The following is a 13,167-nucleotide window of genomic DNA, read 5'->3' on the forward strand; positions in this document are numbered from 1 at the left end:
TCACTCCACAATTGTCCAGCTCGTAACACAGCGTCCCACCTTTCACCCCTTTGTGCAAACAATGAAGCCATCCTAAAATATGTTGATTTTACCAAAGCGGTCACAGGGAGGTGTTGTATGCCTTTGAAGACACCGTCCATTGATTCAACAAGATTTGTTGTCATGTGTCCCCATCGATGTCAATTGTCGTATGACCTTGTCCACTTCTCCACTGGAATATTATCAATCCAAGTACCTGCATCTGGATTTGACAGTCTAATCTCTCTACGATAATGTTTGAAAGATGGTTGAGTTAATGCATACCCTGCGTTCATAACCAATTTTCGAAGGGCCCTGTCTTTAATTTCTCGCGTGAAATTTTGTACAATATGTCTAATGCAGAAGACATGCGTAGAAGGGGGGTCATGCCAACCATTAGCCGGGTTATTGTATGCACTAACAATAGAAGCATGTCTATCAGAGATCAAACAGAGACCTTCTTGCGGAGCCACGTGTGTTCTAAGATGTTTGAGAAAAAAACTCCAACCTCCACCGGTCTCTCCCTCGACTAGAGCGAATGCAATTGGGAAGACGTTTCTTTTTCCGTCTTGTGCGACTTCCATCAGTAGGGTGCCTTTGTATTTTCCGTACAACCACGTTCCATCTATTTGAATAATAGGTTTGCAGAATGAAAACCCTCTGATGCAAGGTTGGAAGGCCCAGAATAGACGATGAAATATTCCATTTCCGCTGACAAGAGTACCATTTGGGGCATACGCGGGCAATGTTTCCATCTCATAAATAGTACCAGGAGCATAAGTGCAGAGTGCATTTAAGTAGCGGGGTAACTCTTTGTATGATTCCTCCCAATTACCATATACTTGTTCAATCGCCTTGGTTTTTGCTAACCATGCTTTCCTGTACGAGGGCGTATAGTTGTATACTTTAGTGATGTGAGAAATTATTGTTCTCACCTTCAACGATGGATCATTGTTGATGAGAGGCAAGATTTCTTGACATATCAGATCGTAACTTAACTTACGATGATCTTGCGAGCGAGAAGAGTTGATGCAAGTGTGAGGTTGGGAAATTTTGCCTATCACCCATGAATCACTTCTCAACCTGTATGAAGCAGTGAGCTTGAACAAACACTCGGTATTGGTACATTTGATTTTGTACCGTTCTGCATTTGTTCGGTCAACTTTAAAATCCACAGAGTGTAACATGTGGAACTTTTTTATTGCTCGCATGCACTCATCCTTCGAACGAAAACTATCTTTCTCTTTTAAGGTTGCATCTGACTGCATGCAGACATTGTGGAATATGTCTGATGAGGGTTCATCATCGGCCATGTCAACGTTCGACATGTGAGACGACGGTGTGTATATTGAAATTGGAGGTATTACACCTTCAACATCGTCTTCAGAATCATCGTTCACCATGTCATCAAATGCTAACTCTGGATCTTCTTCGTCTTCATCAATTGCATCGACCTCAGCTTGTTCTACTTCGATGGGATCAACGACCTGGCTCTCGTTTGGTTGTTGGAGCAGAACATACAACTCAATCGAGTCGTATCCAGAAAATTCAAGATTACAAAACATGTTTTGTAAATCTTCATCATCCTTAACCTCCACCTGATAAAATTTTGTTTGATCTCCAAAAAAGACCGGATGTTGATAGAAGATCTGTAAAACTGGACCTCGGGATAGCTTGATCTCCAATCGATTTTTGAAATGTACGAAGTTCGATTTTCGACTTAAACAAAATTGGGTAACTTCAGTGTTTCGAAATAAAAAACCAGATGCATCACATTGGTAAGTCTCACCATTGATGTGTGCATTAATAATATATTGAGGTGCAGAGGCCATCTTGTTGTTTTAGTGTTTGAGATTTTAAGAGTTATGTTTGAGTACAGAGCTCTTCATTTCATCTGATATATATATATATATAGGTGAACAGGAAAAAAAATAAGATTAACTAAGTCGCCATATGAGATGGCGCCTTTGTACAAAAAAAAACACTAAGTCGCCAGTTGAGATGGCGCCTCTTTACCTTTTTGGTCAAGATTCCGAGCTCAGCAAAGTCTTACACACTCTTACACACTCTGCCACCTATTCTTACACACTCTGCCACCTAGTCTAAGTAGCATAGCCTGCACCACGCCATCTTGAATGGCACCTTAGTGTTTTTTTGGGAAGGGAGGCGCCATATCATATGACTTGCTCGTGACAAGTGCATCTCATGCATGCAGCTCCACCCACCTCATTAAATTGTGAGTTTTACGTATTAATTCATAGATTTTACGTTATCGCATATTTTACACGTTCGTATATTTTACATATTATTATTTTACACGTTCGTATATTTTACATATTATTATTTTACACGTTCGTATATTTTACATATTATTATTATTTTTGTTTAGAATCCCGAAAGATTTCGATGTCGTCGACACGGTTTTCCGTCTCCCGATCCTATTATCATACCATATTTAATACAAGCGGGTTTTGGACATGTGATAAACATTTCAAACACAACAATTGACACGAAGTTCATACTTGCACTGTTAGAAAGATGGAGACCGGAAACACACACGTTTCATCTCCCCATTGGTGAATGCACCGTCACCTTAGAAGATGTTTACATGCTGTTAGGTCTTCCCATTGACGGTAACGAGGTGAATGGTCCTGTTCAACTACCCAATAGTCTATGTGAGGAATTGTTAGGCAAAGATATGTTAGGTGAAGGTGATGCGAGGGGACAAGGTATTTTTCTTACTCAACTTAGGGATCATTATGATAGTCTTCTATTGAATGACAATTCAACCGAGGAAGAAAAAATAAAAAAGCTAGAAATTACATTATGTTGATGTTTGGTTGCTTCTTATTTCCCGAAAGTACGGGCAATAATGTCAATATGTTGTATTTACCATTGCTTCGAGATTTTAACCAAACAAGAGAGTATAGTTGGGGTTCCGCTGTTTTAGCCTTTCTATACGCTTCACTATGTAAGTGTGCAAGAAAAAATGCTTATACTTTCTATGGATGCGCCCTCTTGCTACAAGTATGGGGTTGGTGGAGATTAGACTCTCTTAACCCCATAAACGACATGATATTCAGCTTCCCCTACGCAACAAAGTAAGTCCAAATCGCTATCTATTTCATATTAACTGATGATAAATATTTGTAAATAACTTAATAAAACTGTTTGTTTTAGGTTTTGTGTAACGGGCATGAATTACACGAAGAATCCTCGACGACATCTATCCATGTATCGAAATCTTTTGGATCACCTTGGGGAAGGCGATGTATGTATTACGTATACAATTTTCTTATTTTACTTTATTTATCTTTTATCTTTGAATTAATTTAACTTTATATGCAGTTTATTTGGAGACCATATTTGGGTTTGGAGCATCAACCCAACCAAGAGGATATGGAAATTTGGACTGCAAAAACCGCAATCATACGGTTCAACGTTGTGGAGATGCACCAGAGCGACCGAGTTAAAATGCAGTTCGGCATGCTTCAAGATATTCCGTCTGACCCAACTTATTTGGATCCTTGGCATCAAAAAAGGGTCGACGGTCAGTGGGATATTGTTCACTGGCAAAATTTTGCACCGGAATTTTGTAGGATGTGGAGGAGACGTGCCCAACATGTGTTGTTGTTGTTTCCTATTTTCCCCGATGAGCATCCTATGCTACACACACGTCAATATATGTCATGGTACAGAATGGTTACTAACCCTGAGATGTTTGTGGCAGAGCCGAGGTATTTGGTCGACCCACGCACACGTTGGGCATCGACATCAAATCAACAACAACAATACCAACCAACACACACCACCCAACAAGTAAACCAACAAGAATACCAACAACCGTTCACCACCCAACAACAATACCAACACCAAACCTCCCATCAAACACAACGGCGACGTAGATCCACAAGCACCCAACCCCAATACACCGACATGCCCCACACACAACCACAATACCAAGAACAAAGACAATACTTTCGAAGCGACGGTGCGGGCCCTTCATCATACCCTAGCCCAAACATGGGCATGCATGAGCAATATTCCCCAACCGACCCCACCTACAGCCAACCATCACACCATACTAGCCAACAAACGTATATGTACCAAACTCCACAAAATCCAATTCCAAGTTACCCAACTTTTTCGGATGAGCAATGTTATCGTGTTCGCGTTGATCCCACCCCCCACCGATGCGACAAAATTTTGACAATGTGGGTCAACGATTATTTGCGAGCGGGACTTCGGAAGATTTTGATCTGACGGATTACATGGACCCTGAACGCATTGATTTCACGGGGCCCTCAACCCAACCACAACATGAAGGTCCTAGAGTGCATGCAACAACGAACTAGGCGATCTCGCAATAGTCGTTTTCAAAATCCGAACTCTATTCCTATTATATTATGTAATCGTTTTATCTTAATGGAAATCTTTGTCGTCTTTATTCAAGTGTCTATTTTCAAATACTTAAGGAAAAAAACATAAAGCACCAAGGCGCCATATGAGATGGCTTGTTGCAGAAAAGCTGCACAGAGGAGCCAACTCATATGGCGCCTCCCTTAGTAGGAGCCATTTCATATGGCGCCTCCCTTCATCTGGTACAATGGTGGCGCCATCTCATATGGCGCCTTGGTGTTAACGTATTCTGAAACCTGGTTATTTGCGTAATTTTTCCCGAAACGTGGTTATTTGCGTAAATTTTTTTTAATACATGGTTATTTAAAAAAAAATTCCATTAATTGCATTAATGAAAATTTTAATTAATAAATTAATCAGTTACAACTTTTATTGTTCAGTGTTTGTATACCAAAAACTTTATTGAGCACAAAGTTAAAATGCTAAATTAATTTCAAGAAAATACAGGTATAATTTATTAATAAAATCAATATTTTGGTTGACCAGTAGTTTAAAATATCAATTTTAATTATATTTAATTTTTTGAACAATATCTATAAACTTTAAAAATTACTATTAGTTTATAATTTTCTTATGACGAGCTCATTGAGTTAAGTTTTAGAATTTTTATTTACAAAAGAGAGAACAACCTAGACTTATGGATGGTTAATATTATAATGTCCATTTTATAATTTTTTATTAATAATATATTAATACCTAATTATTTTAAAACATCATTACTAATTGGAAGAAAAATACTTAATTATTTTTAAATGGGTCTTTATTTCCCATTTAACTATCTTAATTAATATTTTTAATTTATAAATAATTTTATTTTTAATTGATGAAAAATAATTAGTTTCTACTCTCAATTTAAATTTATAAATATATAACATATTGGCACTATAAAAAAAATAAAGGACATGTTCAACTGTTGCGTATATAAACAAATACGTATTAAAAAACAATAGAATATAAAAAATAAGGTACAATAAATAAATAAATAAAAAGACAAAGCCTATTTTATTTTCTTTAGAACTGACATAATAATTTGTAAGTGATATTCATCCATATGTGTACTAATAATAAAAGAATATATTAAATGTTAACTAGTGTCTTCCTATATGTACTATGAATCAAATGCCTACTAAATAATTTATAATCCAAATGAATTATTATTACAAGTTCTAATAAATATAAATATATAAAAATTAAAAGGTTACACTAATATATAAAATATGTTTAAAAATTTTATATGACCACTTTTACGAACAAATATAATAGATAATTCAAATGAAGTAAATATTATGGAATTGACAAATAATATTAATTATTTTTATAAAATTAACGGTAAGAAGATCGTGCACATACACTCAAATCTTTTTTTTTTTAAATGAAAATTGGAATAAGCATTTTATTATTTAACTTTCCGTGATATATGATTTTTTGACTATTCAATTCTCTTTGGAGAATATCTATTAGACTGAAAAATCATTAGATTAAAGTTTTTTCATTTTAATTTATAATTAGTTCTTTGATTTAAAAATATTTATCATTCTAAATTCTTTGGACTATTAATAGTTTTTTTTCCTTTTTTTGAATTTTTTTCTTACAGTGATGAATTAGTAATGAAATTGAATTTTTATTATTTTTTAATATGCTTATGGGTGATGTCTAGAGTGAGGGATGAATTAAGTCTCTCACCGGTGGAACTTAATAAAAATACTTTTAGATTCAATCAATGGTTTATAATTATTAGTAAAATAAATGACATACAATCATGTTGGATGGTAGTTGAACCCAAATTTTGTTTATATCTATCCTCTTCAACTTTCATATGTAAGTGGTATATTGTAACATGTAGTGCAACTATTTAATCTGACCATTCATATTAATGATCCACTGTAAATCACTTATTTGATGGTTCACCATAGACGCCACCATAATTATTACTCAACATATGTTAATTTACTCTTTTTTTTATTGTTATATTTCATTTTTATATTAATTTTTATTAAAATTATTTATGGCCTATTAAATAATTTTATATGTTAATAAAAAATTAAATATCAATTATTATAAAAAATATGATTTTATTTTTAATATATCCGTGCGAAGAACGGGTCGGTGAGCTAGTTTGAATAAACTGTGTGTCTTGTAAAGCACTACGGAGACTTTATTATATACAAAGAGATTACAGATAATTATATAATATAGTCGATGTGAGACTATTCTATATACAAATATTCTTAACACTATATTTACAAATATCAACAGTTTAAAATGGTGGAATTGGGTGTTGAATTTTATTAAACAAAACCATTGTAGTGAGTAAAAATTATATGAGTGTTGAATTATTATTTGTAAGAAAGAGAAGATGATATAGAGAATAAAAAGTAAAAAAAAGAGGGTGTTAAATATACAAAGCATTGTACATAGCCTTTACTCAATAGAATCTTATATGCATACACAATAGGTTCTGTTCTATTTGAACAATTTTCTCCAATTTTTATATTCTGTGGAATATATGGTTAATTGATATATTTGCTATCCTGAATAAATAAATAAGATTATCTTACACATGCATACACAATAGGTTCTGTTCAATTTGAACAATTTTCTCCAACTTTTATTTTCTGAAATATATGGCTAATTGATCTATTTGCTATCCTGAATAAATAAATAAGATTATCTGGTGTTAATATATATATATATATATATATATATATATATATATATATATATATATATATATATATATATATATATATATATATATATATATATATATATATATATATATATATATATATATATATATATATATATTAGCTTATAATGACTTATTGATATAGTTTATTTGGTGGAAAATAATAAACTATAATACATTATTGTTATATATCAAAAGTATAAGCAAGGGCGGAGCCAGGACCAAAATTTAGGGTTTTCCGAAAATGAAAGTAAAATATATAAAAAAAGTACAAAAAAATTAACGACAAGAAATATGATAATATTACTTAATAAAAATATACTAGTATTTCAATTACAACTAAAAAATAATAAAGATTCTAGTCTAATCGTAAATGCATTCTTCTCTTGTTCATTCCTTGAAAACACTTGATGATATTCATATCATCAATTGTATTAAACACCTCTTTCTCCACAAATATCACTAAGAATACTTGCTCAACACTTACAGTGACCACCGGTAAGGACAAAACTAGTTTTATAAGTGTGTGTGGTTATAATTAAAATCTAATAATTAATGATGATTTAAAGTTCACAATTGATTGATAATATTATAAACATTAATTATATGGTTAGTATATACAAATTAAATTTTATACAAAAATAAAGTTTATGCAAAAAAAGGTTGAAGTGGTTAGAAGAAAAAAGTTAATTCTAAAGGTGTGTTTTCATTTGTGATAATTAAAAGTTGTGCACGAAAAAAAAAGTGTTAAAAGAGGTGAAGGTAAAAAATGAAAAAATTAAAGTGTAATAAAAAAATATGCAAAACCCGTCTTTTACAGGTTTCGAACCCAGGACCTCTTGTATAAAACTTCCAAAAGCTTTTACCATGTGGACAAACTTCTATACATTTAGGGTATTCCATGGAATACCCTATACCCCCTTGGATCCGCCCCTGAGTATAAGTGTGCATCAATTCCATTTCAATACCGCCGATAGATTAAGGTTATTCAAAATACATTGAAGCTATACAGTATACATTAGTCAAGTTTTAGAAATTTAGACTTTAAAAATAATCGTTTGGTTTTGGTTACCTTTGGTTATTTTCCATTTGGTTCGGTTCTAAAATCGTTAGTAAAATAATAGTTCGGTTTACTAACCAAATTTAATGGTTCGGTTATTTTAACTTCAGTTCGGTTTAGTTTGACAATTCGGTTCAGTGCATTGTTTTTTTTAACAGCCCAACCGTTCATTGTGGTTGAATGCCATTTGAAGGTTTTGGGCTGGCTTATCTCAACTACTAGCATTCTCAATTAATCGAACTTTGCTTCTCGTTTTTGATGTCCTAGGATGATTAACCAGACTTTACTTGTGTGATACCCCCCAAGCCCAATCAGAGATTTGGAATTTAAATCTGGACTATAATTCCTCCGTTTCAGAAATAATTAGAAGGGAAAAAAAAGAAATAACTGTGTGTTACAAAAGAATTTATTAATGTTAATTCTAAGATAATTATAATCAACAGAAAATAAAAGCTATCATCAGGACTATAATTTTAGGAAATTTCTTAACCCACCTCCTAATCTTCTTGGTCACCTCTGGCGAATTTATAAAAATACCCCTTGTTTCGGAAGTTCATTTCCGAAAACGTACTTTTATTGGAAAAAAAAAGGTGTTTTCGGAAATGCATATCCGAAAAGGTGAATATTTTAATGAAAAATATTAGTTTCGGAGATGCTTCTCCGAAATAAAGTTGTTTTTCAGAAAATTAGTGTATTCGGAAGTGCATCTCCGAATTCACCCCCTTGGAGGAATTCGGAAATGCACTTCCGAAATAAGGTCTGGACAGAAGAAAAATAACAAACAAGAACGATTCGCTGAACCAAACCCAACCCTTGTTCACCTACCTTCTCCTTTTCATATTCCCGGTAATTACACTTTCTTTACTTTTACTGTTTTTTTGTTCTTACATTCCACTCACATTACTCTCATGATCATGAAACCCTCACATTACTCTCATGATCATGAAAGCCTAATGGGAAAATACACCTAATTTAGGGCTTGTTTTGATTATTCATCCAATGTTTTTACCAAGAGGTGTAGAAATTGTTGCCCTTTTGTTAACACAGCTGTTATCATTTAAACATGTTGTAAAATATCTTGTGAGCAACAAAAACTATACATAGTTTAAATATCTTGTAAAATACCTCTAGAAATCCACACCACATTGTAACTTACCAACATAATAAACAACAACAAAAACTATACACTTAAAGTTCAAAAAACTTATGAGCAAACTATACTTACATCATAGTGGTGTAGATCCTTATCAGCCACTCGCAACTGAAAATGATTAGCACGAACTTGAATTTTCCTTCCGTATTGACCGTAACCAGGTCGGTTAGGGAACTTAACCGCCTTCTGAGACGACGGAGCCGACTCTAGAGTAGCTTTCTGTTTAACTTCGGAAGTCAGGCTCTCGATGGAAATCAGAGCCAAACTCAAGGAAGCAACCGGCGCAGCAACAGACGGAGTAACAACTGGCGCTGCAACAGATGGAACAAACGGCGCTGCAACAGGTGGACGAACAACCGAAGCTGCAACATATGTAGGAGTAGGAGTAGGGGTGACCGATGGCGAAGCATATGACGGAGGAGGTGGATGTCCGGAGGAGGAAGAACCGGCGGTACGTCCACCGCGAGAGCCACGACCACCACAACCACGGCCTGATCCTGCAGCATTGACGGATGATTGTTGAGAATGTGCAGGAGATGGTTGACTCCGGCAATTTTCGGGATGGTTTCCTCGACCGCGGCGAGACATTGTGATAAAAGCGGTTACAAGAGAGAGAAAATGTGTGAGTAGAGGAAAAGAGTAAAGATCGAAAATGATTTTGGATGTGATTGGAAGAAAAATGGGTGAGAGAGCAGGCTTTTAAGTAGGAAAATGTTACCACATTTCTTAGAAGGTAACCGTCTGAGAGTGGTGGGGGAGAAAGAAAAAGGCACTTCGAAATTTCAAATCAAGTTGATTACAACTCGTTCTACATTTACTATCATTTAAGAGACTTCCCAATTTACTATCAATGCGATTACAATTTTTGTCCTGTAATGGTTTTCTTACCTGATTGTAAAAAATAACTGAATTTTGATGCATTTCGGAAATGCATCTCCGAAAACACCAATTTTTTTGGTGTTTTCGGAGATCCATTTCCGAAGTATAAAAAATCTAAAAAAAAATTATTTCGGAGATGAATCTCCGAAGCAGGGGTAAGTTGGGGATTTCGCTGGGGGTGACCCCATAGGGAGGTGGGTAAAGAAAAAATCTAATTTTATCCCAATTTGCATCACCCATAATTACCGTATCATCCATAAATTGAAGCAAACTAAATTGAAGGTCTTTGGCCAGATTGAAAGGATTAAACATAGAGACAAAATTATCATTCTTTAAAAGACCGGCTAACCCTTCGGCAACAATAATAAAGAGCAAAGGAGAAAGGGGATCCTTCTGTTGCAGGCCTATTTCCATTTTAAAGTCATGTGTTGGACACCCATTTACCAACACATACAAAGAAGTTGAATATATGCACCATTGAATCCACTTAATCCACTTGCTACCGAAGTTCATCTTCTCAAGCACAAAGAACAAATAATCCCAAGCTACTGAATCAAATGCCTTTTTAAAATCAACTTTGAATAAAAAAAGGCTTTTCTTATTTCTCCAAGCATGACCCGCCACTTCGTTGAGAACTAACACTCCATCCATCATAGTTTGCTTGGGAATGAAAGTCGATTGATTGCTTGATATGAGACCATCATTAACCCTACTCATCCTTCCTACAAGCAACTTAGATATAATTCTATATAAGCTACCAATCAGACTAATCGGTCCGTAATCACTCAACCCTTGGGGATTGAATTTCTTCGAAATTAAAACAAGGAGAGAAGCTGAGAAAGCCTTCAGTTAAAAACCAACAAATAAAAGCTCATTAATACAAGCAAATAGATCATCTTTGATCATTTCCCAAGCAGCTTTGAAAAACTCCTTGGTCAAATTGTCTGAACATAAACTCTTGTTTGTCGCTGAAGCCCATATAACCTCTTTGACATCCTTAATAATCCTTAGTTAAGAAAGGTTCTTCAAGTGATGTTCTATTTACTACAAAGTACATACAATCTATTAAAAATCACTCCTTCTAATCTAGACCTTCTATAATTTGATTCTTAAAACATATTTGAAATGATTGAAAATCGAAGCTTTAATCTCTTCCCTATCTTCTATAAAATTATCTCCAATTCTAATTGTCGAAATATTACGCCTTTTAAGCCAGATACAAATATAAAGTAAATTATATTTTTCTTAAAATTCAATAACAAATTACACTTAAATAAAGACTAAATTAATAATAAAAATTAATTTGCATGATTTCCTTTTATAAAAGAAATACTATTACACAGATTTGTTTTAAAAAGTATTAATTTTAAATTTTAACATATTCCCTCTCGATGCTGATGCTAATGCTAAAACCCGACCGGGATAAGTAAAGCGCTTATCCATTTTGTCCCGGATATGCCAAGTATCTATCTTCATAACAGATTATGATAAAAATAACATGCAAGAGAAAATTATAAAACCACTGAACACTTTTCCACGAATATTCTCCACCAAAAATTCCCACTATTCCATTTTCCCCACTTCATAACCGCCACCATCATTCTCTCTCACGTAATTCAGCCTAATATATCATCCATTCTTCTCACCATTTTTTCATATATTATTTCACTTCTCAAATTCACCTAAAAAATCCATGGCAGTTTTCTCTGGACAAAAACGAGTTTCTGGCTTCTTCGACGAAGAAGCCAGAGCTCGACTTATCGCCTCGGATCACCGCAATCAAACTGTTTATTCCGATGACAACGACCCAATCTCCCTCTCTGCTCTCGTGCATGGCTTTCTCGAAGAACACACCAACAACAAAGAGAACTCGGTAACTAACGAGTTTGAAGCAGACCGCGTCGACTCAAACAACGACTCGTTACTGAAGAGGTTAAACGATGTGTTCTCAAACAATGCGGATCATTACAGGATCAAGCTTCTCGAACACGTTTCGGAAGCTATTGATCTCATCGCGTTTTCAAAAGAGCGAAACCTTTCTAATTTCAGGCAAAGCGTGGCGGCGTTTCTCAGAGAGAAAGGACACGACGCGGCGGTTTGTGTTACCACGTGGAACGCTTACGACGGCGCTATAACCGCGGGTAGTTATGAGTTCATCGACGTGGTTCAAACAGGATTCATCACGCGGCGGTATTTCGTGGACCTGGAATTTCGCGCTCAGTTTGAGATTGCTAGGCCGACGCGGCGGTTCTCGGAGGTGTTGAGCTCCGTTCCCGGCGTTTTTGTCGGAGGAGAGACGGAGCTGAGACGGATCATTACGATTTTGTGTGATGCGGCGAAGAGGTGTTTTATGAGTAGAGAGCTTTCGATTCCGCCGTGGAGAAAAACCCGGTTCATGAAGAATAAGTGGTTCGCGTCATCCAGACGAACCGTTAATCCGGTTCATGGAAAACCGGTTAAGGTAACGGCAGTGAACGGCGTTGGTTGTAGGTTGTTGGGTTTTGACGACGTGGTTATGGAGACTAGACGGGGAGGAGCCGTTACTGTTCGTGCTAGATGATCTGAATTAGAATTCTGTTTTATTATTATTAGAAAAACATATTAGAAATTTTATTTGTAGCTATCAATTTAATAATTTTATTTGATAAGACTAAAATCTTTTTTGACATGATTTTTGAGTTTATAAATTATCACCTTCCACAATTAACTTGTTATTTAATGTATGGATACATTACATGTCTAAATAAGTTAGCTGTCTTAATTACTTGTCTATTTACCTACACTCAAATGAAAAGGTGAAACTAGCGATTAAAATATAAATTTTTAAAATGGAGAGATAAATAAAAATTTACACAATATTTTCATATTTGTATTTTTTTCATAGCAACACAAATAATATGTACCATAGCAAAAATATGCACTTTATTAAGGAGAATTTCTTCATTCACT

The 13,167-nt window shown here is 34.7% G+C and overlaps 2 protein-coding genes across 2 annotated transcripts; one reads left to right on the plus strand and one right to left on the minus strand.

Moving 5' to 3' along the window:
- Nucleotides 1-179: 179 nt before the first annotated feature.
- Nucleotides 180-1,583, minus strand: LOC131640853 (uncharacterized). The gene has a single exon (XM_058911227.1). The coding sequence runs from the start codon at nucleotides 1,581-1,583 to the stop codon at nucleotides 180-182; it is 1,404 nt and encodes a 467-aa protein (XP_058767210.1).
- A 10,271-nt stretch (nucleotides 1,584-11,854) lies between these two features.
- Nucleotides 11,855-12,828, plus strand: LOC131640854 (uncharacterized). The gene has a single exon (XM_058911228.1). The coding sequence runs from the start codon at nucleotides 11,912-11,914 to the stop codon at nucleotides 12,776-12,778; it is 867 nt and encodes a 288-aa protein (XP_058767211.1). The 5' UTR covers nucleotides 11,855-11,911; the 3' UTR covers nucleotides 12,779-12,828.
- Nucleotides 12,829-13,167: the final 339 nt, after the last annotated feature.

This window comes from Vicia villosa, unplaced genomic scaffold, assembly GCF_029867415.1.
Source record: "Vicia villosa cultivar HV-30 ecotype Madison, WI unplaced genomic scaffold, Vvil1.0 ctg.003337F_1_1, whole genome shotgun sequence".
Classification (NCBI taxonomy): domain Eukaryota; kingdom Viridiplantae; phylum Streptophyta; class Magnoliopsida; order Fabales; family Fabaceae; genus Vicia; species Vicia villosa.

What these genes read in the sequence shown, in the direction of transcription:
- LOC131640853 (XM_058911227.1), bottom strand. Translation starts at nt 1,583, where the DNA reads ATGTTTTGTAATCTTGAATTTTCTGGATACGACTCGATTGAGTTGTAT.
- LOC131640854 (XM_058911228.1), top strand. Translation starts at nt 11,912, where the DNA reads ATGGCAGTTTTCTCTGGACAAAAACGAGTTTCTGGCTTCTTCGACGAA.